At 48.0% G+C, this 25762-nt stretch overlaps 1 protein-coding gene across 4 annotated transcripts in view; it reads right to left on the minus strand.

The window, feature by feature from the left end:
• The window catches only part of GRB10 (growth factor receptor bound protein 10), an 807319-nt gene that overhangs the window by 131699 nt on the left and 649858 nt on the right, over positions 1–25762 (minus strand). For all 4 annotated transcript variants that reach the window (XR_013610607.1, XM_078688120.1, XM_078688119.1 and 1 more), the window contains one exon: positions 17790–17864. Coding sequence is in view for 3 of the 4 variants with exons in the window: in XM_078688120.1 (XP_078544246.1) it covers positions 17790–17864 (75 nt within the window). In the remaining variant the exon portion in view is untranslated. The remainder of the gene's footprint in view (positions 1–17789; positions 17865–25762) is intronic.

Below are 25762 nucleotides of genomic sequence, written 5' to 3' on the forward strand. Positions count from 1 at the left end.
CATCTTCCACAGTACCCGCTGTATTAATGGGAGCGGTGGAAAAGCGTAAGCAAATAGATCGCACCAGTTGATCAAAAGGGCATTCCCGCAGGACCCTGGGTGGGGATGCCAACTTGCATAAGACGGGCATTTCCGATTCTCCGGTGTTGCAAAGAGATCCAGATCTGGGTGACCCCATTGGTGGAACACAAGAACCAGAGTCGGTTGGTGCAGTTCCCATTCGTGTGTTGAGGAAGTGGACCTGCTCAAAGAGTCCGCCAGGAGGTTTGACACACCCGGAAGGTGGACAGCCGTCAAGGTGATGCGATGGCAGAGAGCCCAATCCCAGATTGACTGGGCCAAGCGGGACAGAAATGCAGACCTGGTTCCGCCTTGTTTGTTCACGTAGTGCATACTGGTGGTGTTGTCCGTTTGGATTAGCACTGATTCCCCGTGAACAACTGGGAGGAAGGACTTGAGCGCTAGAAAGATCACCATCAACTCTAGCCTGTTGATATGCCACGTGCGCTGCGTCAGCGACCACTTGCCCTTGATGAGAGGCCCTGGAGATGAGCGCCCCACCCCTCCAGGGAGGCGTCCGTCGTCGGCGTCAGGTCTGGAATATGATCGAGGAAGGACACACCCATTTTCAGATTCGCGGGCTGCGCCCACCAACACAGGCTCATCTTCATGCGGGCTGTGACGGCAACTAGGTCGTTGAAGGACCCGGAGACCTGACGCCACTGTAAGTCCAGTTCTTCCTGAATAGGACGGGTGAGCAACCTGCAATTTGGGATCAGTGCGATACAAGACGAAGCCATTCCCAAGAATGACTTTAACGTCCGAACAGAAACGGACTGCTTTCGTCGAATGAGTGAGACCAGACGAAGTATCTTCAGACGTCGCTCGTGAGAGACAAATGCTTTTGAGAGCTGCGTGTCTAGGATCGCTCCCAGGAAGGATCTGGTCTGCAGAGGTGCAAACTGTGACTTTTTGACGTTGATGGTCAACCCCAGAGACTGAAATACCTGTTGGCAAAGGTGCGTGTCCCGACCCAGCTGATGGTGGCATTGAGACTTGAGAAGGCAATCGTCTAAATAAGGAAAGATCTGAACTCCTTGTAGACGCAGGTGAGCCACCACTGGGGCCAGTACCTTTGTGAACACACTAGGAGCTGAACGCAGTCCGAAGGGCAGAACTTTGAACTGAAAATGCATTGTTCCCACCTTGAAACGCAGGTACTGGCGATGTTGTTCGATTATTGGAACGTGAAAGTACGCGTCTTGAAGATCTATGGTGGTCATAAAATCCTCGCTGGATAGAAGACGCAGGACTTCCAGCAGCGTCAGCATATGGAATAATTGAGACTTTAGGAACTGGTGGAGAGCCCTCAAATCCAGAATGGGTCGCCAATCTCCGTTCTTCTTGAGTATGAGGAAAAATCGAGAGTAAAAACCCTTCCCTCTTAGATGTTGCGGGACCACTTCGACTGCCCCTTTCAACACAAGAAGACGGACCTGATGGTAAAGCTCCTCGAGATGTGGAGGAGGTGGGCCATGAGGTGTGGTGCAAGGAGGAATCTCTGTGAACTCCAGGGTATGACCCCGTTTGACAATGTCCAAAACCCAGCGGTCCGAGGTGATTGAGGACCACTGGGAATAAAACAGAGAGATTCTCCCTCCAACACTTTGAGAGTGGCAAAAGTCATTGGCGTTTCTGATTTGCGCCACGATAGGACGGCTTTCCTCTGTATGTCTTGGAGGGTTGTTGTCGAGACTGCTGATTGGGCGTGTATCGTTGGCCGCTCTGATTGTATGAACGGTATTGCTGCCCACCTCGAAAGTTGGAAGTAGTGCCGCGTCCACGCGCACCTCGAAAGGACTGCTTACGAAACTGCAGTGTGCCCAAGGACTTCGCCGTATCCCTGTCCTTCTTGATGGATTCAAGGGCATCATCGATATGGGATCCGAATAATGATTCTCCATCGTATGGCATATCCAGTATTCTGGCTTTGACTTCCTGCCGGAATGAGGTGGATTTTAGCCAGCCTTGACGTCGAAGTGCAGCCGCACTTGCCAGGAGGCGGAAACCTGTGTTAGCTATATCGACTGCACAGTCGATGATTTCTTCCGCTGCTCTTTGTCCATCGCGGAGAATCTGCTGTGCGTCAGCCTTGGAAGCATCAGGGATGAGTGCCATGTAATCTGCAATGTCTGACCACATCTGCCGGTCATAGCGACCCAAAATGGCTAAGGCATTGGCTGCTCGGACAGATGTGGAGGCCATGGTTGAGAACTTGCGGCCAATTGCATCCAATCGTCGACCCTCTCTATCCGGAGGGGCTGTGACTTGAGACGCCGGATTCCGTGCTCTACGTTGTGCTGCCTGAGTCATGACAGAGTCCGGCTTGGGATGAGAAATCAGGCATGCTGGAGAACCTGTAGGGGCCTTGTACTTCTTCTTAAGGCGCGGAATCCGAGCCGGTAAGGAGTTTGGAGCCTTCATCAGTTTAATGCCCTTTTTCCAAACAAAATCAATTATAGGGATTGTGTGTACCTGCTTAAAAGGTTGGTCTTTAAAATCATAAAGAAAACAATCCTCCTCGCGTTGTGATCGTGGGAGTTTGAAACGCTGAGCCGCTTTATCCATTAAAAGATGGAAACTGGCGATATCTACTGGTGGAGACTCACTCGAGGTACCAGGCTGAGGAGAGGGCGTCTGGGCCCGATAATCATCCCATTCGGCCATATCCTGGTCACCTGCCTCATCATCCGTGTTGTCAGGGACTTCACCGTCCTCACGTTCTGCATCCGCCTCCTCTTCATCCGCATCTTGCGGATATATAGTGGTATGGATGCTGATAGACCTATGAACCCGAGAAGGCGCAGGTGGTATGATAGACGGCAATGCAGGTGGAGGTAGTGCCACAGGAGCGGGAGATAGCGCAGGTGTAGTCTGCGGTGTTGCAGGAAAGCGGCGATTATAATCGTCCAGCATATGTTGGAGATTAGATATCAAGGTCAAAGGAATGGTAGTCACAGGAGCTTGAGTGAACTGTTCCTCTTGTTGAAAGGCTGGGCCATTGCCATCATCAGAATCTGTGTCTTGGCATTTAATTATTAAATCATAGGGACTACGTGCTGCCCCAAATGTGTCCTCTTCATGCTCCGAATCAGTGTCATGCTCCGAAGTAGTTGCGAACATCGGAGAAGGTGGTTGAGGCTCTGGATCAGAAATCTGTTGGCAGGGTACTGTAGTGCGAGGATGTGAAGATTTTGCGATCTTCAAAGGCACTAACGGCAATGATGCAAATGAAAATCGGTGCCGCCGTCGACGGATCCGTCGTCGTTAGGGTTGACGAGGCTGATTTTGTCAATAGTAACTTTGTAGAAAACCTTCGCCGACGGAGTGGTCGTCGACGGGCGATCCACTGTAGATGAAGTCGGACGGGGAAGTCGTCGACGGGGTGATCGTCGATGCTGGAACCGATCCGTTGACGGAGTCTTCGTCGACGGGCCTGTCTTCGTCGACGAGATCTTCTTCGTCGACGAGATCTTGGTCGACGGTGGCTTCGTTGACGGGGCTTTAGTCGACGGCGACGATGTCTTCGGGTCCTTCGTGGACGAGGACTCTCTTCTTCGTCGACGAGATGGGAATCGTCGACGGAACAGGTGTAGATGACGACGAAACCCTCGTCGACGTCGAGGCTGTCGACGATACCGTCGACGACGATGAAAATGCTGATGTGGTAGTCAGCGTGGTCGTCGAAACTGCAGGCAACGCTGCTCTCGTCGTCGGAGCGCTCAACGACGCTCCCGTCGACGACTGGACTTTGAGAGGTGTGAAAACACCTAGAGAGGCAGCCAAAGACGCCTGAGAGCCAGGTCTCGTGGGCGTAGAGGTGGTAGGAGTGGCAAAAGACATCACAGGAGCCACAGAAAAAGCCAATTTAGGTTTCTTGAGGAAAGGAGAAGGAACCTCCTGAACACTACCACGCTTAGAGGCTGCTGAGGAAAAGCCAGAATGTAAACTTTCTGCGTCAGACACCACGGAGTCCTCGTCTTTAAGACGCTGCGGCCAAAGGAGAAGACGGCCTTCCCTGTCCTTCAGAGTTTTAGTAGAAAAAGTTCTACAGAACTTTTAGTTGCCAGCCTCATGAGCCGGATATAAACAATAAATACACTTCTGGTGGGGGTCTTTTTCAAAAAGGCGCAGCTTCCCACAAGAAGAGCAGGGTCTAAATAAAGACTTCTTACTTGACATGCTGAAGAAATTTCTGGAAGTAGAGGTAAAGAGAAGAAAACTGAGCAGAGCTCAGGGAGACTCCCTTCACACGACGTGCAGTAGAAAATCTGAGGGCTTGAGCTTCTGAGGAGAAGGTTCTAGAGGGTGCTGGCGCCTGATTGGCTGCAGTTTGGACTAACATAATGACACTAATGTGTTAAAAATGGTTTTTTCTCTTTGCCTTGCATTCCTATGTAGGAATCGTTTTTAGAGGATTTCAGTTGTATTTCCTTGCTTTTTCTTGTATTATATATATATATATATATATATATATATATATATATATATATATATATATATATATATATATATATATATATATATATATATATAGCATTTGTTGCTATTTTATTTACCGTGGGACTCCCGCTTCGACGACGGGGAATATTCAAGCATGTGAATCTATGAAAGACACCCCTAATACTGGAGAAGTGAGGTACCAGATACCAGCTCCGGTGTAATTTTTGCTATAGCAATGGCGACACCTAGGCAGATGTCAGTTGTACAAGTTCTTATAGAAGTTTTTACTGGAAAAGGATTAGAGGAGAAGCGAACAGCTGCTATCCAGGAGCTACGCTTGCAATTGTACAGGTGTCCGGTTGCCATCTGCGAGAGGCCAATCTTCGCTGGGAAGACATGCCTCCCTGCCATTTTTGCTAAGTAGACTCAAAACGCCCACAAATGGCCACCGCCCAAAGACAGCAGGATTTTATGCAGAGAAGCGCAAGGTACACAGGACACTTCCTAGCATTTACCAAAACAACAGTTGATGGACAGACTGCAGAACAATGTCATACATTCACCCCAGTACAGAGATCTGGGCCTAAATCCATCGTTTTTTTGCACTCCACACCACCCCAGTTCAGACATGGCCATATGCAAATCAGCCTTGACCCTGTGCCTCATGGGAACAGTCCAGCCCAAACTGCCAAGCCATGTCTTTACTGGACCGGAATCAAGCATCCTAGGACCGGTTTCTGGCTATCAGCCATCTTCAGCCAGGATAGCTGGACTCCAGTGGTGTGGAGAGCATGGGCCTCACGTCTGAGCATACCTATCCCACTCGGGGTGACAAATGCAAAATCAACAGTTGATGGACAGAATGCATTTAGGCATGATCAGAATGAATATGCTACTTACCAGTATGCATCTGTTCTTGGCATGTAGGGCTGCTAACATTCATATCTATTGCATAGATCGCCGCCTAGTGTTGGGTCCGGATGATTGCACATTGTTGTCCTGGAAGAGTCTTCGAAGTATCACGAGATAGGTGGCTCCTCCCCTGGACTACAGTGCGCATGGGCATCGACTCAATCCCCAGATTGTTTTTAGCCATTGTGGCAAAGATGGAGTGCGATAGTGTAAATGATGTCCATGCTAGTGATCAAATGCATGAAGTAGTCTGCAGCTGCTACAGGCGCCGGGGAGGAGGGCGGGCGATATGAATGTTAGCAGCCCTACATGCCAAGAACAGATGCATACTGGTAAGTAGCATATTCAGTTCGAGGCATGTGGGCTGCTAAATTCATATCTATTGCATAGAATACATAGCAGTCCCCTCATGAACGGCGGCCGCCCGTGCCAGCTGCAGAAGTTTGAAAAAGAGTTTTGAGAACAGCCTGTCCTACAGCTGCCTGCTGTTTGGAGTGCACATCTACACAGTAATGTTTGGTAAATGTATGTGGTGTAGCCCACGTGGCTGCTCTACAAATGTCCTCTAAAGGAATGTTACCTAGGAATGCCATGGAGGCCCCCAGTTTGCGTGTGGAGTGCGCCCTGGGGGGGACCGTTAAAGTGCGTTTAGCCTTCTGATAACAAAACTGAATGCATTTAACGATCCACCTGGCTATTCCAGCTTTGGAAATAGCGTTGCCTTTGTGCTGTGCGGAGAAGGCAACGAAAAGTTGCTGTGTCTTCCTAAAGGGTTGTGTTCTGTCAATATAGTACATCAATGCCCTCTTAACGTCTAGCGTGTGGAGCATTCTTTCTGCTACTGTTTCTGGGTTTGGAAAGAATGCGGGCAGTTCAATGGTTTGATTGACATGAAACTGTGACACCACCTTCAGAAGGAACTTGGGGTTAGTGCGGAGCACTACCCTGTTGGAATGCACTTGTATAAATGGCTCTTGTATTGTGAGCGCTTGTAGCTCACTAACACGTCTTAGAGACGTGATGGCAATGAGGAAAGCCACTTTCCATGTCAAGAACTGAATCTCACATGAATGTAGAGGCTCAAAAGGTGGGCCCATCAACCTAGTGAGATTCCATACTGGAGCGGGGGGGTCCTGGGAGGAATGATCCACTTCAGCCCTTCTAGAAAAGCTTTAATGGCAGGCACCCTGAAAACAGAGAGATGCTGCTTGTTTTGAAGATAAGCCGCTATGGCGGATAAGTGTATCCGAATGGAAGCATACGCTAGCTTGCATTTGTAAAGATGTAACAAATAGCAGATGATGTTAGGAATGGATGCATCTAGCGGGTCAATGTTATGTACTGTACAATAAATGACAAACCGCTTCCATTTTGCTGCATAGCAAGCTCTTGTAGTGGGCTTCCGTGCCTCCCTGATGTCCATGCATTCAGGAGGCAGGTTAAGGTAGCCAAACTCTAAGACCTCAGGAGCCAGATCGCCAGATTGAGCTGTTGCGGATCTGGATGCTGAATGTCGCCATGGTTCTGCGTCAAGAGCCTGGGTGTGAGGTGCAGCCTTTGATGCGGTACCACGGAGAGTTCTAGAAACGTGGTGTACCATGGTTGGCGTGCCCACGTTGGAGCAGCTAGGATGAGTGTCATCGAGTGTTGCTTTAGCTTTCTTGCCACCAGCGGTATCAGAGGTGCTGGGGGAAAAGCGTACGCCAATCTGCCTGACCAGTTCATCCATATCGCATTTCCCTGCGACTGTGGGTGAGGGAACCTGGCGGCAAAGTGTTGGAATTTTGCGTTTTCCCTTGTGGCAAACAGGTCTATCTCTGGATGACCCCACTGTTGAAAGTACGGGTGGAGTACTGATGGATGTATCTCCCACTCGTGCATCTGATGGCTGTACCTGCTGAGCAGATCTGCCATCTGATTGTCCGTGCCCGGGAGGTGTTTCGCCATGAGGAAGATGTTCCTCTGAATGGCCCACTTCCACATGCTCTGAGCCAGGTGAGACAGCTGTGGAGAGTGCGTACCTCCCTGCTTCTGGATGTAATACATCGCCGTCATGTTGTCCGTCCGGATTAACACGACTTTGTTGCACAGATGGATCTTGAAGGATTTGAGTGCCATCAATTCCAGATAGTTGATGTGCATCTTCTTTTGCTGCGTCGTCCATAGTCCCTGCACAGTGTAGTGGAGCACATGAGCTCCCCACCCCTGGAGAGATGCGTCCGTTGTTAGGATAATCTGTGGCACAGGCTCCTGGAACGGTCGGCCCTTGCAAAGGTTGTGTGGATTCCACCAATGCAGAGAGTTGTACGCCCGACCGGTGATCAACACTAGGTCCTTTAACTGTCCCTGAGCCTGAGTCCACTGATGCGCCAAGCATTCTTGGAGCGGACGCATATGCAACCGTGCGTGCGGGACAATGAAGATGCAGGAGGCCATCATGCCTATCAACTGCATGAACACTCTCGCTGGGAGTGAGTTTTGCGGTCTGAACCTCCGGATGAGCGACTGGATGTAGTCGATCCTCACCTGGTTTGGCTGAGCCGTAGCTGTCAGAGTATTGATTGTCACGCCCAGATACTGCCGCACATGGGCTGGCTGGAGGTGCGACTTTAGATAGTTTAATGAAAACCCCAGACTGTGAAGGAGGTGAATTGTGTGGGACATGTCTGCGGCGCACTGCTGTTCCGACTTTGCTTGAACGAGCCAGTCGTCCAGGTAAGGATAGACATGTATGTTTTGTCTCCTGAGGTGCGCCGCCACGGTCGCCAGACACTTTGTGAACACTCTGGGGGCAGTGGTTACCCCGAAGGGCAGGACCTTGAACTGGTAATGCCTGTTTTGTATGGTGAACCTGAGGTACTTTCTGTGGGACGGGTGGAGTGGTATGTGAAAGTAAGCATCCTTGAGGTCCAAGGTTGCGAGGAAGTCCCCCTGGTTTAACAATGGAAGAACCTGCTGTAGTGTTAACATGTGAAAGTGTTCTGAGAGTATGTACAGAGTATGTACAGGTTGAGGGGGCGTAGGTCTAGAATGGGCCTGAGCGAGCCGTCCTTTTTTGGGATTAAGAAGTACAGGGAATAAACCCCTGTGCCTTCTTCCTCCACCGGCACGAGCTCTATTGCGCCTTTTTGCAGCATCGCAAGGACTTCTTGCTGCAATAAGTGCAAGTGCTCTGCTGACATAGGACGTTGTCTTGGGGGTATGTTGGTTGGAGTGGATGTTAGCTCTAAACAGTAGCCGAATTGGATAAGTTTCCTGACCCACCTGTCTGTGGTGATGGATTTCCAGACTGGCAGGAACTGCTGGAGTCTCCCCCCGACAGGTGTTGGATGGTCGGGGGGCAGTGACAGGGAGTCACTGTTTGTTGGCAGCAGAGGAACGGGAATTATTGTTGCCTTTGCCTCTGCCCTTTGCGCTGTTTCCTCTGTAACCCCCTCTATTCTGTTTTGGGTACGAAATGCGACTGCTGTGCCAAGTGTCCTCTGGCAACACCCCGTGCAGCAGAGCGACGAAAAGTGTTCCCTCTGTATTGCTGAGACTGAAGCGCCCCCATGGACTTAGCCGTTTCAGTATCTTTTTTTATTTTCTCGAGGGTGGTATCAACCTCTGGGCCAAACAGTCTGTCTGGATTGACGGGCTGGTTGAGGATAGTTGTTTGTATCTCAGGCTTGAACCCTGAGATGCGTAGCCTTGCCTGACGCCTTAACATAACACTAGTGTTTATTGCTCTTGCTGCCGTATCTGCAACATCTAGCGCACATTTAATAGCAGCTTTAGAAATGAGCTTGCCCTCTTGTATGAGCATCTCAGCTCCTTCTTTAAACTGGTCTGGAAGGTGTTGTAAGAGCTGCTCTAAGGTGTCATAGTGCGCCCTATCATACCTGGCTAACAGGGCTTGAGTGTTAGAAATGCGCCATAGGTTGGCTGCCTGCGCAGCCACCCTTTTGCCCCCTGCCTCCAGCACTTTAGACTCTTTGTCCGGGGGAGGAGCTTCACCCGTTGTCTGTGAATTCGCTCTCTTGCGGGCATTGGAGACGACCAAAGAGTCTAGAGGCAACTGTCCCCGAATATAAGTAGGGTCACCAGGTGCCGGCCTGTATTTCTTTTCAATTCGTGGGTTCACCGCTCTGGTGGGTTCCTTAAAAATGTCTGTGGCATGCTTGAGAACCCCCTTAAGCATTGGAAGTGTCTTCACCGTTTTTTCTGATGCCGAAAAAGTATCAAACAAAAAGTCAACTTCCACTGGGTCGGCATGCATCTCTACTTTGTGGTTTGAAGCCGCCCTTTCAATCAAGGCATTAAATGCCGCAGAGTCTTCAGTTGGAGAAGTTTTAACACCATACAGATGTGGGTCACTGACCAGCTGCTGGTCCCCCTGATCACCAGAGTGTATCCATGAGTCTTGCTGCTCATCAGGGTCAGTATTTTCAGGGAAGTTATACTGCTCATCTTGTTCACCCTCATCCCCATTGGATCCAGTGGGTGAAGGTGTAGGACTCCTCCCAGGCCCTTGAGGAATGGGTTCAACAAGGTCTGGCGTGTCTGGTGCAGGCCTTTTCTTTTTTAGAGGTATGACATAGGATTCCACAGGCTGTGCTGTAATTTTCCTTTTGTAGAGCGTTAATCTACCCGTGTCGGTGTCGATAAACTGCTCTGAATGTTCGTCAGGCAAGGGTGGTCGACCAAAACCTCCCGTTAGCTGAGCCACTGATTCCTCGGTCACCGTACGAGGTGCAAAAGCCTTCGGCGCCACCTTCGGCGGTAGAGTGTAGAGGATCGGCATCGAAGTCTTGTTCAGTGGAACACTCTGCTTCGGCACCGAGTGTGTTTTCTGCTCCGACGCCTTGTCCTTTATTCGTTTCAGGGAGTCCGTGACTTGCTTTGTAAACGAAGCGGATGGCTTAGTCGAGCCGACCGACGACCTCTGTCCACTCACAGGGGAAGATCCATGCGTCGACGATTTGTCTTTGGGTGGCGGAGGCGCGGATGCACCTTCGACAGCTGTGCTCCGATCCCCCGTCCCGGCCTTAGTCGTCGACGTCGCTGACTTTGGAGCAGCGGATTTGTCTTTCGGCGTTGGGGCTCCAGACTTCGGCTCGGTGCCCTTTGCCGACGCCGTTTCGACTGTCCGCGTGCCTGTTGGTGCGGCAGTTTTTGCTGAAGGAGTCTCGACAGTCTTTTTCGACTTCGACTCGACCACCTTAGACGACACTGGCTCGACGACCTTCTTCGAGCTGGTCTCCTTGGCCCCTTTCGGTACCTTAGCCTGTTCGACAGCCTTCTTCGGCTTCGAGGCCTCCGAAGACGACGGTGCCGATGCAGTCCCAGACGTCTTCGGTGTCGATGGTGCGTCGGCCATCTTTGTAGTTTTCGATTCCGAAGGTTTCGGTTTCGATTTGTGTGATGGAGGCTCCATTGTCGTGTCCGTAGCCGGGCCAGGAGGCGGGGCCGAGGATTGAGGAGTAGGGTCGTGGGTAAGGCCGTGTGGCGATCCCGTGACCTGAGCCTTAGTAATTGTACGCACGGGGCATAGCTCTTCCTCCGAGCTATCTTCCGCGGCCCCATAAACTTCCTCGTCGTCCCCTACCTCCTTGATGTTTTCGTACAGGTCCAGGCCCTCGATGGGTTCCCCGTAGTCGGCCTCGACCTCCGCCGATGAAGGTGAGATCTGCAGGTGAAGCTCTTGCTCGTCTGCTTCGGGGTCTGTAAAGATGTCGACAGGCGCTGGTGCCGATCGCTGGGCCTCGAGGCGCGCCACGCGCCGAATCTTGAGCGTCTTCTTCGACCTGAATTTGGAACAGGCCATACAGTTGGCCTCGTTGTGGTCCGGCGACAGGCACTTGTTGCATACAGGATGCACGTCGATGTGTGGGTATTTCGAACCGCACACGGGGCAGTACTTGAATGGGCTTCGTTCCATCGTAGCGTCGTCCGGGTCTTGCTGCGTCGACAGGGCCTCGATGACCGAAGAGTCAACCGACTCCACAGTTATCCGACTCGAAGAGTTGGAGTACACACGAGACCGAACGCTAACAATACCGACGAAGTAAAGAAAGCCTTGTGGCCTTCAAAAGTTTTATCGATTCCGAACAGGAGACGTCGAAATCACATCCGAACCCAATGGCGGAAAAAAACAATCTGGGGATGGAGTCGATGCCCATGCGCACTGTAGTCCAGGGGAGGAGCCACCTATCTCGTGATACTTCGAAGACTCTTCCAGGACAACAATGTGCAATCATCCGGACCCAACACTAGGCGGCGATCTATGCAATAGATATGAATTTAGCAGCCCACATGCCTCGAACATTAGTATTACATTGAAGGCAGAGGTGGTAGTTCAGTTCAGTTCAGTTCTTAAGCAAGGTCAGGAACAGCAATGGATTGTGTGGCTGGGGCAATGCTACTTCGCCAAACATGGTGACTTCTCTCTGCTGAGCTTTGCCGCCACTATTCAGTTTCCATCAGGGACACAAGGGTGTCCAGAATGATCCACGGCATTGCTGTGACTAACTGAAGTATACAAAAAGTGATTGATGAGATGCTTGTAGTAATATCAGCCACTGGTAATTACTCAGGTGTGCATCCCAGTCTAGCGCTATTTTGCACACCATGCCACCCGAGTTTAGACCCTGCTTGCTTGAATTCCAGGTCCAGGGAGAACTTGGCTAGGCAGTTTGGGCTGGACTGTTCCCATGAGGAGCAAGGTCAAGGCAGATTTGCAAATGGCTGGGTCCAGACTGAGGTGACAGGGTGGGTAGAAAACTATGGATTGGGCTGCAATCCGAGCAAGTGACAGGGGCCGAGATTAAATCCATCTAACACCTGGTTGTTGTAGCGGATGCCTGAAGTGCGATAGGTATACCCAGACGTGGGCCACGTGCTCACTGTGCCACTGGAATTAAGCTACACCTGGTTAATGAGCCCTTATCAAGGCAAAACTGGTCCTAGGTTGGTTGTATTCCAGTTCATGGAGAACCTGGCTTGACAGTTCAGGATGAATTTTACCATGAGGAGCAGAGTCTACACCAATTTTCACATAGCTGGGTCAAAACTGAGGTGGCAAGGTGGGGGAAAAATTATGAATTACAATGCGGAGCTAGCAACTGCCAGTGGCGGAGATTACTTCAAGCATTCCATCAAGCACCTAGCTGCAGCGAACCATTGACTGGCATGCAAATGCCTGCGGAAGACCGGGCAGCATACCGCAACGTGTGTGGCACTGGCATCACTGCTGTTGGAGGGTTTGAGGCACAGACAGACCTTGGAACTGCACACCCTCTGGGACAACACGGACAGAAAGGAGGCTAACTGCCTGCCCTTCAACTGACCCGCCTATCCAGGTGGCTGTCCATGCTGCGATCCGGCCAATGGTGTGGCTGATGAGTGGGGAGTGGGGAATGCATAGTGGTTTTTCATCAAGGGGGCTGAGGTGTGAGTTGGCCACTGAGACCTTGCAGCCATGGTCTGTAACTCTGCCCCTGACTGCCTGCCAGGGCCCCTGTAAAGTTACTGCTTGGGAGGTGGATGGAAGTAGGGAGACGCCACCTCTCTGGCCTCGTCTGACCACTGAACCCCCTCCCCCCAGAAGGCAGACAAGGAAGCCTGTTGATATGAGCTTGACAGGGTGGGGTCTCCCACCTATTTTTGTGCCAAAGGCCTGGGCTCCCTTCGAAAGGCTTCTTCCTCCAACATGCCACTTCTGGGGCTGGACGGGCTGTAGCGGCCAGCTTGCACATCTGTGGAACAAACGCTGCCAAGGTAGACAGCGGCGAGACCCTGGAACCATCTGGAGGTGGAGGAGGCATGTGGGGGTGCTGGCTCATCCTGGGAGTAGCGTTCCCCTCTGAATGACTGGCTCATGTCTAGCCCACCAACATCGATATGGGAAAAGGAACTTCATGGACCAGGCCTCAAAGAGGGGCATTGACAAGTTTACCAGATCCACCACTTATCCAGATAAGGAACCTCACTCGCTGACCAATGATCCCCCTCAAGATAAAACAGAGGGCTCACTATCCTTCCTGGAGGGAAAACAAATCAGCAAACCTAAAGTGGAAGTTTTGCTACTGCAACAAGACCTCCACAACACAGCTGCAAGGGTCACGGAGGACGAAGAATGAATACCTGAGACTCTGCAAACTAAGATAACTGGGTTCAGAAGATTGTACACCAGCAGGAGGTACATGCCAAGTATGCAGAAGGGCCTCCCCGCAGCAACAATATAAGGATTGTGGGTTCACCGAAGGGTCACAGGGATCGTCCCCAAATCAATTTGTTGCAATCTGGCTGAAGACCTGGACACCAAAAGATGATATCTTAGCCTGTTGTCAAGGTGGAACTGGCCCAAAGGCCCAAGCCAGGGGACACCCCAGTACTCCTTTTCCCCACATATTCAACTTTGCAGACCAGGATGTGATCTTCAGGTCCTCCCAGGAACTCAAGGCTTTATTATGCAACCCCACCCAGGTAATAATAGTGTCAGACTACATGTTAAAAGTCCAACAAAGACATACCTTCTTGACAGTCAAGTAAAAGATGCAATCAATATAGGTACACTACATATCTACAGGGGCTCACTGCAGGCACTGAAAACCACACGCACTCTGCTCATGCTCTCTGCCATGGTACACACTTGCCCACAAGGCTGATCACCGAGATACATCGAGGAATGGTAACATTCGCCTCTAGAAATGGAATGTTAATGGTCTCTTAGACCCAATTAAAAGAGTTGCGATACGGAGAGAAGTCAAGTCCTTTTCTAAAGACCTACTCCTTCAAGAGACACTTAGCGGGCACTGCGTTCCCCCTTTTAGCCATGGATGGGTTACTCACAAATTTTCCATGCAGGCTTTATAAGTGGGTCGTGGGGTTGCCATATTGAGCCAGTCATCTGCCCCCGACGGTCACACGAGTGTGGCATGATAACCAGGGTAAGTATGTAGCAATATCAGTGCTCCTCTTTTCCCAACCCATTGCTATAATCCTTGGCTACGTACCCCCCCCCCCCCCCCACGCCCTCACAATAAACTTTATTAAAGTTTTCGGGCACTGGTGGAACAACTCACAGCAAGGCCTGGGATACTGGGAGGGCACCTCAATGGGGAAGTCAACTGGGGAATCAACAGGTCCATTGAGTAGGATGAGGAGCTCCATGGACTGTCTTTCCTGGCTAGATTCCTGGAGGCGCTGGACCGGTCATATATTGCGGGCCCTGCATCCCCAGGAATATTGCCAAATTTTTATTCTGAGCTGCACAAAGGGTTTAATCAACAAGATAATTTAATTTTGTTGAGCTCCAAGACAAAGGACGAATAGGTGCACATTCTAACTAGGTGTGTCTGACCACTGAACAGTGGAACTGTGGCTGGGACTTGGCCCAGGAAACTCAAGACCAGGCTGCTGATCGAGAACCTGGTGGCTGCAAGAGGCTGAATACAAGATGTACATCTTGACCGTTGACCTTGGGTTCTGAACAGCACTCCCTTTGTCCAGTAGGAGATGCTCCTCCATATATAAAATTGTCATCCTCCCACGCCTTTCATTTTAACTACAGAACTACTCCTTCATCCTATTGCATTCTTTTTTAGGAAAGAATGTTCACTTCTGCTGCACTTACTGGCAAACCATCAGTCTCCAAGAATTGCCCTATCTAAAGGTTACAAATCAACCTACGATGTGGGCATTTCTGCCTCAGACACTAGACATTATAGAGTGGCTCTGGAAAAATACTATCACTCCCCTTCAACGATTTCAGAGTTATCGAGAAAGGAGTTGAAAAAGTTATGTTTGTCACATTTGGACCAATTACGATTAACTATTGAAGTTGGCAAACGTTGGGTTCAGCATTTGCTAAGCATTCAGATCACTTTTGATATGTAACCTTATTTAACATACAAATTGAGTGGTTATGAAAGATTTTTATTGACTCTTTTAGGTTCAATATCTATCGCATGGTGACTTTTCCCCCTATGAACCTATTGCCTTGCCCCTGCGACGATGTATCTTCTCAATCCCCTATTCATACAGCCTTATTTTGTAAATTTTATAAAGAACCCAGGAAATATTGGTTATTACCAATTTTAAAAACGTTGGGTCTTCGTAGATGTCGCCCCAGTTTTCTTGTCCTACAATTCTTGGAGGCAGAATGTCACGCTAAAAATATTGCCGGTATCTCAAGTTTTGTAATAAGCACAGATCAAACCTCGACTAAAATTTGGTACTGTTGAAAATTGCACTAACAAACTTTGCACAATTTTTTATACTGTACATTCTCGTTGGTTGAATTTTTTAATGTGGGTCTTTTCTATCTTTGTATTTTATCTCTTGGTTCGCTCGTCATTTCCTTTGTAAAATCTTATAATTTTAAATGTGATTAATTTATATGTAATATATTGTTTTATGTACTTTTATGGTTTTCCACCAATTTATGAAAACCGAATAAAGGAAATTGACTTGAATGGCTCACGTGATAATCAGCGAGGGGTGGTTTGATAACACGGTAAACTGCCTTTACATCGGAGAGACCGGCAATGAAGGAAATGCCTCTCGTACACTTGCTTTGTGGAGATGCTCCACCAGGGGTTCTCCACTCTGCCACAAACGTGGCTCTAAACATGGAATGAAACTCCAAGCACTCGGGTAGTCGGACACTGAGACTCCCCAGCAGATTGGGATCATATTGAGACAAGTGTTTGAGCTACATGGATTCAGGTCTTGGAATGCAATTAGTATCTCTAAGTTGGGAGGTATAATGTGGCTTTGATGCTAAAATCTTTTGCAGAATTACAGGGGTGGGGGAGTATGGTATACAGCATAATATGTTTTTCATATATTTACAGCTTGGGCTTTCTCTTAAGCCCTACAGAGAAGATCTGAAAGACTTACCGGTCTATAGCCACATAGAGGCCAACATACTACTCAAACAGACGGTCCATAGAATTTCCCACGTTTATCATAAATTGGTGGTCAACTTGAAACACATTTGGTGGGGTCCGAAGACCTGGGATCGCTATCAGATTATGATATGGGGGGCAGGAACAGATTGATATGAGACGTAAAATCAATAAAACGTGTATTAAAATAAAACAGTGAAACATGTGGCAAAATAACAGCCACTGCCCTTGTGCCCAGCAAGGGTGTAAGCAGACAAAATGGCTAGGGAGGCATGTCACCCCATACCCACACTCCTATATGCTGTGATGGGTACCATCGGTCTGTTCTGCGGGGGCCATGGGAATTATGAGTGGGAGTTTAGACTCCTTGCACTCGTGTTTTATTGGAATTCCTACTGGCTCCATAGCTTACAAATGCCTTATACAGCAGATGAGGGAAATGTAGTTCCTATAGTGGATTCCAATACTGGGCCTGTTGAAGGTTAGGAGAGGAGAACATCAAGGCAAGTTGAAACCCACACCCTTCTTGAACTGTCTCCTATGCACTTGGTGCAGCAGAGGGGAGTAAACATGGCAGTTTCAGAAGCAAGTGTCCTGGACTTCACTTTAGAGACAAGAGCTGCTGTGTGTAATTTGGCTGTTCATTATAAACAGCAAGAGGATTCATTCCATGGGTAAAAGGAGGTTTTCTAGAGTTATCACATGTCACAAGACGTTGCTGCATTAATATTTGTTTCATTGAGTTGCAGGAGTCAATATTAGTCAAAGATGACAGTTAGTATGATGTCCTGGTAGCTCCCCTTACTAGTCAAACATTTAGGTGTCCGCAAATTTGCACAAACTCTACTTTGCCTGTTAATCCTATAGCGGATTAGAACTTTAAACCCATTATTGGGAAAATGCCACTTACAAAGCTGTTTTTAATGAGTTCCTGGTAGATTTGCAAAATGTTCAGTTAGTATAAAACAAACTGTCCATTTATAGCTATGTGAACTTTCAGAGAAGATTAGAGGCATAGCTCAGCATGGGGGACCGTGGATCACAACACTATCAAAATTTCCCTTGCCAAATGCTTTTATTTGCCCCCTTCCTTTATGCGACTAACGTTTTATGCTGAGGTCTTTAGAGGTCAAACAACCCCAAAAGAGCACTGCTTTTTACACCTAACTTTTGGGAGCGTGTGCTATATGGAGCAGTGGGCTTTTCTGCTCCTTCAGAGAGTTCCAATAAAACTAGGCCCAAACAATGGAAGAGTGATTTATTAAAAGTGGTCAGATTCATTGCTACCTATAAAAGATGATGTTCACAGATAGTTCACAAGGCAGAGCATAACTCATAAGGGGCTTACAATGTCAGCTAAAGAACCAATATTTTTCGTTAAAGTTACCATAATTTAGCACAAGAAAATCCATCTTCAGTTTCTTAAAAGCTATGGTGATTCATCTGTGCTAACTCAAAACAAAATGTTAAACTAGATGTTACCTGTAGGAGCTGCGACTGTGGAATACTGCCATTGGTCTCTTGACACAAAGCCACCATTTGTTCTGGGAAGAAGTTCTAAGGGAGAATGAAAAAGGACATCACGATCCAAACACACCTTTTTACCACCATGCAATGAAGAACGCATGAATATGCAAATCCTGGAGAACATTTTCAATTGCAAAATATATTGTCTACCAATTATCTGAAGCCACACACTGCCTTGAGCACTTTTTGGAGAGTGCAGTACTCAGATGAATCTCTGACTGGATCACCTCACTAAGACATTTACATCAAAATAAGGAGAAGTAACAGTATGATATTTGGTGCACAGGTCATCTTCATTCACAGATCGCTTGGTTGTCAAACCAATGTCGAAATGCCCGCCCAAGAAAGCAATCTGTGTAAAAGTTTGAAACCTGCCTGGTGTTCTAGATAAATAAACAATCTCACTACATCTAAAATGTTTTCGTTTACCAAATAGGAGGAGAAAAGTTTGAAGATGCAAGAAATTTTTAGGTGCCAAGTCAAGCAAGTCAGTCTTGAATACAACAAATGTCAGGTTTTGTGCACCTGAAGCCAGGTTTATAAATTGCTTTCCATGGAAGAGATTACCTATGAACAGAATATGTACCTTTGCTACTGTGAACCGCTACCCCCCATAGCACACTTTTCTACAGGACGCATCTCTGCCAAAGGGAGACACTACCTGACCCCTGTGAATCCCTGTCAATCCTCCCCCAGTACAGACAGCCACCTCTTCTCAAAGGCCCATGGCCATGCTGTAGAGAATGCCCAGGGCCCAGGCCACAAGTACTGGTCATAGCACTTGCAGCCCTGCAACGTCACACTAAGCCGGATGATGCTCAGGCACCCGTATTACACCAAATACTCGCCACAGTAGGCTTTTGTGGGCACCTGACATTCATTACTCCCCCCGCAGCTGTACCATTTGCCATTAGGCAATATGAGGTAGTTTACAGTTCTTTGTGCAAGAATCTTTTTTCAGATTAGTGGTTAACTCAGATTATGCTAGGTTTGAATACATATTGATGCTCACAGTCGAACTGAAGCAGTCCACTTCAAATTAGACTCTTGCTTAAGCCCTAAGAACACTGAATATCAAGCCCTATTGAATAAGCAGTAAGGGCTTGTGTAAACCAAATGACATTACCTTAAATTGAAGCAATTGCTGATAGCGGCAAAGGCATTTTCCCCACATTTGTCTTTCATCAGCAAATGCCAATAAACTACGCTAAAGCCATGGGGTAAGTAAATTAGAAGATGAGCGAGAAAGAGGCAGAAGGATGCATGCCATGACAGGAAAGAATTTAGAGCAGTTGCACTGATTAACACTCACAGTTATTACCGCAGTGCAAAGGTCGAATTCCAGTTTTTTACCACAGTGCACGCCAGGCAAACGGAGAAAAACACTACTGATTCACAGACTGCATGTAGTAATTAATTTACACCTGGAAACTACTAATAGTTGCGATATCTCAGAGTCTGGCTACTAAATACACTGCTAAAAGAGACATTAAACAAGCATTTACAATGCAATAGGTCTCGCATTAATTAAGTTTGAGCTAAAGGCATTGCTAAATATTGCAACAAAAGTCTATAAATTGTAGGCTCCAAAAATTTGTATTTTTGTAGCAATAGTGCTATGCTGCGCTTTAAATGAATATGTTTAAAAGTAAAGTGCGCAATACTGTGATTGCTACAATAGTTAATTGTGGATGCGTTAACAATTGATGTGTGCGCTGGTGGTGTGTGTTGTTGTGTGTGTGCTGTTGGGTGTCTGGGTGTGCTGTTGGGTGTCTGGGTGTGCTGTTGGGTGTCTGGGTGCGGTTGTGTGGTTGTGCGCGTGTGGTTGTGCGCGTGTGGTTGTGCGCGTGTGGTTGTGCGCGTGTGGTTAGGTTTGTGTGGTTTTGGGTGTGTGGTTGTGTGTATTTATGTGTGTGTGGTTTTGTGTGTGTGGTTGTGTGTGCATGGTTGTGTGTGTGTGGTTGACTCTCGCTGCGCGAACACTACTGCGCAGTATATCGCGCTAGGCACAAGACCTAAAACACACTACATTAAAATAACACGCTCATCAGATAAGTGTGAAGACAGAAAAGCGGGTCTCACTTCTGAGAATGGTCTTAAATCATATATAACAGAAGGAATGAATACAAGTATATTTCAATCTCTCAGCAGCTTTTAATAAATATATACGACTTTACAAATCATATGTTCATCAGATAAAAGCTGTAAAAAAACAGAAGAGCAGGTTGAACTTGAGAAGTTCAGAGGTTTCAACAATGGAATAATAAACATTCACCAGCGACAGCAATTCTATCTTTGCAGCGTTCTAGGCAAAAATGTTTGTATTCTTTCCCAGAGATACTTATTTTATCAACGTCTGATGAAAGAAATCGAGTTTAGTCTCTTTATAAATCGCTATGGCTCACCGGTTGCGCACAGCTCTCATCCGCAGGCACATTCACTCGCTGAGAAATTTTTCCATATTAGGCCATGTGCACCTCACACACCCAGACCTCACTTACATATCACTAGCAGGATAAGTGCGACTGCTCAGCGCCTTGCTTGCACAGTGAACTTGGGCTACATTGTCAATGGCTTGTCATCAGCATGTATTGAATGAAAAGGTTCATGTCGGTCTCCTTAGGATGAAAAGTGGAGCCAGTCCAGAAGCACTTAAACACGCGATACCCAGGTTGTACACGCTTTTCATCCACCCATTAAGACCCTGGCCTAATGTACCAGTGCACCACAAGCCGTAAATCAATACACAACGCATGGATGGGTAGAGGATGGTGGGGGTGTCATAGATCCCGAAAAAGCGGGTGGAGGACGTTTACTGTGATATCTGCACTTGTAGGTGTGTTATGCAAAATTAAGGTGGAGGCTACTCTGTAGTAGTCACGTTTTGAGCAAAAGGCCCACATTTCATCTAGAAGTCTCATACAAAGGAGAGGCGAAACGGGACACTTGCACTTTCAACAGTTTGCACAATGGCATCACCAGTGGCATACCAGTGCCTGGTGAGGATAGACTTTCGGATGGTTCGAAGTGCCAGTACTCCTTGAAATGGAAAAATAGAAGTGCAGGTACTGCTTGTTCCTGAGAAGTGCGGGTACTCTCTAATTAAAAGTATTATGTCTGTCTTGAGAAATGCTGGTACTCTCCCTCTCAAAATCAAAAAAAGTGCGGAACTCCGTACAGAGCAGCACCTGCCCATTTAAAGCACTTAGTACTCCCATACCCACTCGCACTTACGCACGCTCCATGTACCAACCATACGGCTTGCGTGGTAACTTCTTTACAGAAAAGTGAACGCACTTTGATTAACCATTTACTCACCATGCTCGGCAGATGCTGTTCCCAGCGCGCACAGAAAAAGTAATATTCCAAGCGCTTTCCCCATGGCTAGATTTTATCAGGTGCTGCCAGCCGAACCCTCGTCCGAGGGCTTCAAGAGTTCACTCACCAAGGTAAAGCCAGCAAAAGTGAAAACCACTCACAAAATGTTGGCTTCCAAATAAACAGCTTTCCAAACATCAACTTCAAAGATGTCAAGGGGTCCCCATACCACAACTGTCTGGGCTCAGGCAAGGGGGGCTGTCCAGCTCCCTCAGAATACCAAAGAGAAGAAACAAATACGAAAGCACCCTCTCGCGAAATCTCAGCACAACAGTGAGTGGGTAAGGGAGCGGGCTCGGAGAAGGCAGACTGCCCGGAGCGCATTCTGGTGTCATTCGCAGGGGCAGACAGTTCTGCTGCACAAAGTTTCCAAACTTTTTCAACTTTGGGGGGACACATCGCCGGGACTTCGGAGCGAACGTGAGTCCTAAAAATTGACACGTAAAACAACTTTTTATTGTGATTGTCGGTCAGTCTGGAACTCATACTCTCTGCCCCTCCCCCTGACTCACTCAGAATGGGATCACACCGTCAGACACAGTCCGGGTGAAAGGAATGTCCCGGGCCTCATTAGCATACCCTTTCTGCGAATTCCTTTGTGAGCTCATGAAGGTCAATTTAATCAGATGAATGGGGAGGGGGTAGCGGGTGCAAGGGAGGCCGAAGAGGAAACCCTTTTCTTAAAACTGCAGAGCTGTGAAAGCAGAAGCTTTGTTAAACTTTTGAAACAAATCTCAGTTTTGACCCGCAAGTTACTTTAACACCTAGGTTTCCATTGAGTTGCTGCACTTGAAGGACGGAAAATCTCACCCCCTGCGGTGACCGCACAGTGCCTGTGCATTTGTTTCCAAGAAAAATATCCAGCGCTTTGAAGTGGCCATGGTTACATGTTAGCACTTAAAAAACGTAATGGGGGTCAAACAAGCTTTTTAAAGTCTCAAACTGACTGAGGCCCAATCTCTGTTTAGAGAGCTAAGCCTGGAATTCAAAACAAAATACAAATTGCTAAAACCACCAGTACTGAAAGCGATCGCGCACCACTCACTTTTTTTTTTACAATACCGATTGCGAAAGCGATCGCTTTCATTACTGGTTGTTTTAGCAATTTGTATTTTTTTTGCATTCCAGGCTTAGCTCTCTGAACAGAGATTGGGCTTCAGTCAGTTTGAGTATTGTAAAAAAAAAACAAAAAAAAACAACAAAACACGCCTGAGAGTGATGCGCGTGCGCCACTGCGAAGCATATGTTTTCAATTATCGCACCCATGTCTGGGCACGATAATTGAAAACATATGGGCTTCGGTGCACGTAACAGACACCAATAGGCCATGGGCGGAGCTACGCGACCACCTATGGGCTATTGCGTGTTCTGTTAAAAAACAACACGCAAAGCCCAATCAAAATGGACCATAGGAAATGAACACGCACAAGCGTTTGGAATTTCCAGGTCCATTTTGAAAACCCCTACAAAACGGCTTGCCTGCGCGAGCACTGCTGCGCAGTGCATCACGAGCCCTAAAAACCGTGGCATCAGCCATGTATGCAGACGCACAAAGTACAAAATATTATTTATTGCCATTGTTGGGGGAGGGAGCATCACGACTCATGAGAAGTGAAGTCTTGAGTGAGGTATGTCCCCTTCCCGCACTCTATGGTAAAAGCATATTATACTCTGAACATCTTTATGTGAGTCTTTTGTGATCACTGGGCTACATGGGGCCTACGGTGATAATAACGGTCTTATTGCTTCAATCACCTTAGCAGTGCAGGTCTCCTTTTTAGGTTTCGCACCTGCGAACCGATCGCTTCGCGATCGTCGCAGCGAAACCTATTGCAATCGTTTCTGCTTTCAAGGAGTCAAGGGAGACAGGAGACAAGTGATGTGCACGCGCGCGTCAACGGATCAGGTCACGCGCGCTTCCTGTCTCCCATGGCTCCTTGGAAGCAGAAACACATGCACGCACACACACACAGACCCCCCCTCCCCCGCCGCAGCGCATACACACACACATAGAGAACCCTGCCCAACCCCCTCCCCCCGCCGCCGCGCATACACACACGCATACCCGTTTCTGTCCTGTGAGCTCCTAGCCACCCCAAGGTCTCCGGAGCCACCTGTACCATATTCACATCCTCTACAAAAGCCTGTAATTCTTTCTGGGGTTCTTACTTGTCCTTCTCGGTACCGAAGATGGATGCAAGATACTCCGCCATCTTCTGTTGCTGCTCCGCACCACCGCCGCCGAAAACGCAACGACTTCCGGCCTCTGGTAGCCGTCACATAAGCTCGGCCTAGATCCATTCGTGCAACGTCACGATGCGCGTCTCCGTCTACCAGGAAGTAGCTTGCCGTACTGGTGCGCATGCACAGTAAGAAGAGGCCGCGGAAGGAAGGGATCGGCTAACGGTGAGTGGGTCATGAAAGAAGAGGTTCTGTCCGTCCAGGCGTAGTCCGTTCTGCTACACGTCTCTCGCTTTCCGATAACGTCCTGTCTTTGGCTGTAGACAGACCGGTCTATCTATTTCTGACACCCTAAATCTGACCCAGACTCAATACTAACTCTCTCGCCCCCGCGGGAGTGGCTGTTTACCCTTCTCAAAACTCACGGCTTCCCAGAGGACTCCTCTAGGGGCGTCTTACTAGTACTGCATCACTCCTTGTCTTTTCCCGCCCTCTCTCCCTTTCCATGGCGTGACAGGCATTCTCACACGGAAGCTGCAAGCTATCTGCGTTGTTCACCTCCTTACACAAGACACCCATCTCCTTAGCTCTCACAGATCAACAAACCAAACCGCCCCTCCTCGAACCACAGCGCTTCACATATTCCTAAAAATGCCTGCCCCCAAGCCACAGCATAGCCCGCCTCCTCTGCTATTCCACCCACACTACGATCTCCACCCTCCGCAAATGCATCGCAAGCCATTCACCACCCCCGAATATAACTGGCACTGACAGCCCATCTCTCACACATTATACCAGCCTCTTTTTGCACAGTGCGCATACTTCAACAACGCATCTCCCTCAAGCCATAGCCTCTCTTCGCACCTACCGAGCCCTCCTACTTTCATTCCACGCCACTGTCTTTTCCTGCCTCTTTACCCTCTAACCGTGCCTCCTATAGTGCGAGACCCGCGGTACTACTCGCCCACCTCGCATGCACTCGTCGGCTTAACAGCTGTGAGCCCGTGCCCGAGGTGCATCATCAGAGTGTGTGAATAATAACTGCGTCAGCCCCATGCTCAGGTGCATCATCAGAGCTGTGTGAATAATAACTGCGTCAGCCCCGTTCGTGAGTTGCATCATCAGAGCTGTGTGAATAATAACATCTGTAAGCAACAGCATACTCTTGCACACACTCACTGCTCACCAATTCAAAGTTTGCTAAAAAATGTATGCAACGCATTGTCATACACAATGCCAGTAACTCAAACTTTAATGCTGCGAAACCTATTGCATTGTAAATGCTTGTTTATATTGTAACCATGGGTCTGTACTGATGTCTATCAAAAAATATTATTTATCCAATGTGCCTATACCCCGGTCATAACTCTCAGACAGGGAGTCAGGAGGGTGGCAAAAATAGTTCTTATTCCAGTGTTGGAGATCACAATACGGACCACCGCCGTATCCATCTCCTTCGTGCAGTACGTTTCTGGCACTTATTAGGTTAAAGCCTCCACCTCTTGGTGTTAATTGCGATTGTACCTGCTGAGAAGTGCCAGCAAGTTGGAGGTAAGCCAACTCAATGCAGTGCCTGTGTGAATACATTTACTCTTTATCATGTGACCAGTCACACCAGAATAGGGAGAACTCTTCTGGGTGAAGCACCATAGAATCAATCTCTACAACACTTCTAATGTACATGGATCCTCTGGTGTCACAATACATGTTGAATGGACATAGTATTTACTCCATTATATTTTGAACCAGCCATTTAAGTATCCAATTGAGCTGTTCTCCATTATGGTGAGTAACTGAGCCATGAAATTCCTCTCATCTAACTGTATTGATACCCTAAGATTAGTGTTATGCAGTGAGGTATAAAACACAACCATCTCCTGTGGTGCAGAAAGTGTGACTAAATAATTGTAGCCTTCTTACTAGGGAAATTTTACCAGGTAATTGCCTCAGACAATATTCATACAGGTCGAGTGTCATATAGGCAGTCCTGACTATGTACCAACTCAATCCTTGTAAACAAATGTGGGACAAGCCATAGTGTGTTGTCTACTGCAGGTCTGTTTATACCCTTTATATGGGCATAACTCCAGTGAGTGCCTCTCATTCTACTGCGAACGTTTGGGGACAATACTCCTCTGGTCTCACCATTTAAACAGTTGTGGACAGGCCAGGGAGTTCTTCCATGTCGAACTCTGCAAATTCGTCCCCATACTCCGCTTAAAATTCTCCTCTGGTAAGGGCCAGTAAAACTAACCTGACATGGGACTTCAAGTATTTTCTTAGTAACACAAACTGTTTTTACAGAAACAACTGCTCTTACATGCACTATGCTTAGTTTTGTAATCCCTGGTCAACCCCTACACTCGGGT

Source organism: Lissotriton helveticus, chromosome 4_1 (assembly GCF_964261635.1).
Source record: "Lissotriton helveticus chromosome 4_1, aLisHel1.1, whole genome shotgun sequence".
Taxonomy (NCBI): domain Eukaryota; kingdom Metazoa; phylum Chordata; class Amphibia; order Caudata; family Salamandridae; genus Lissotriton; species Lissotriton helveticus.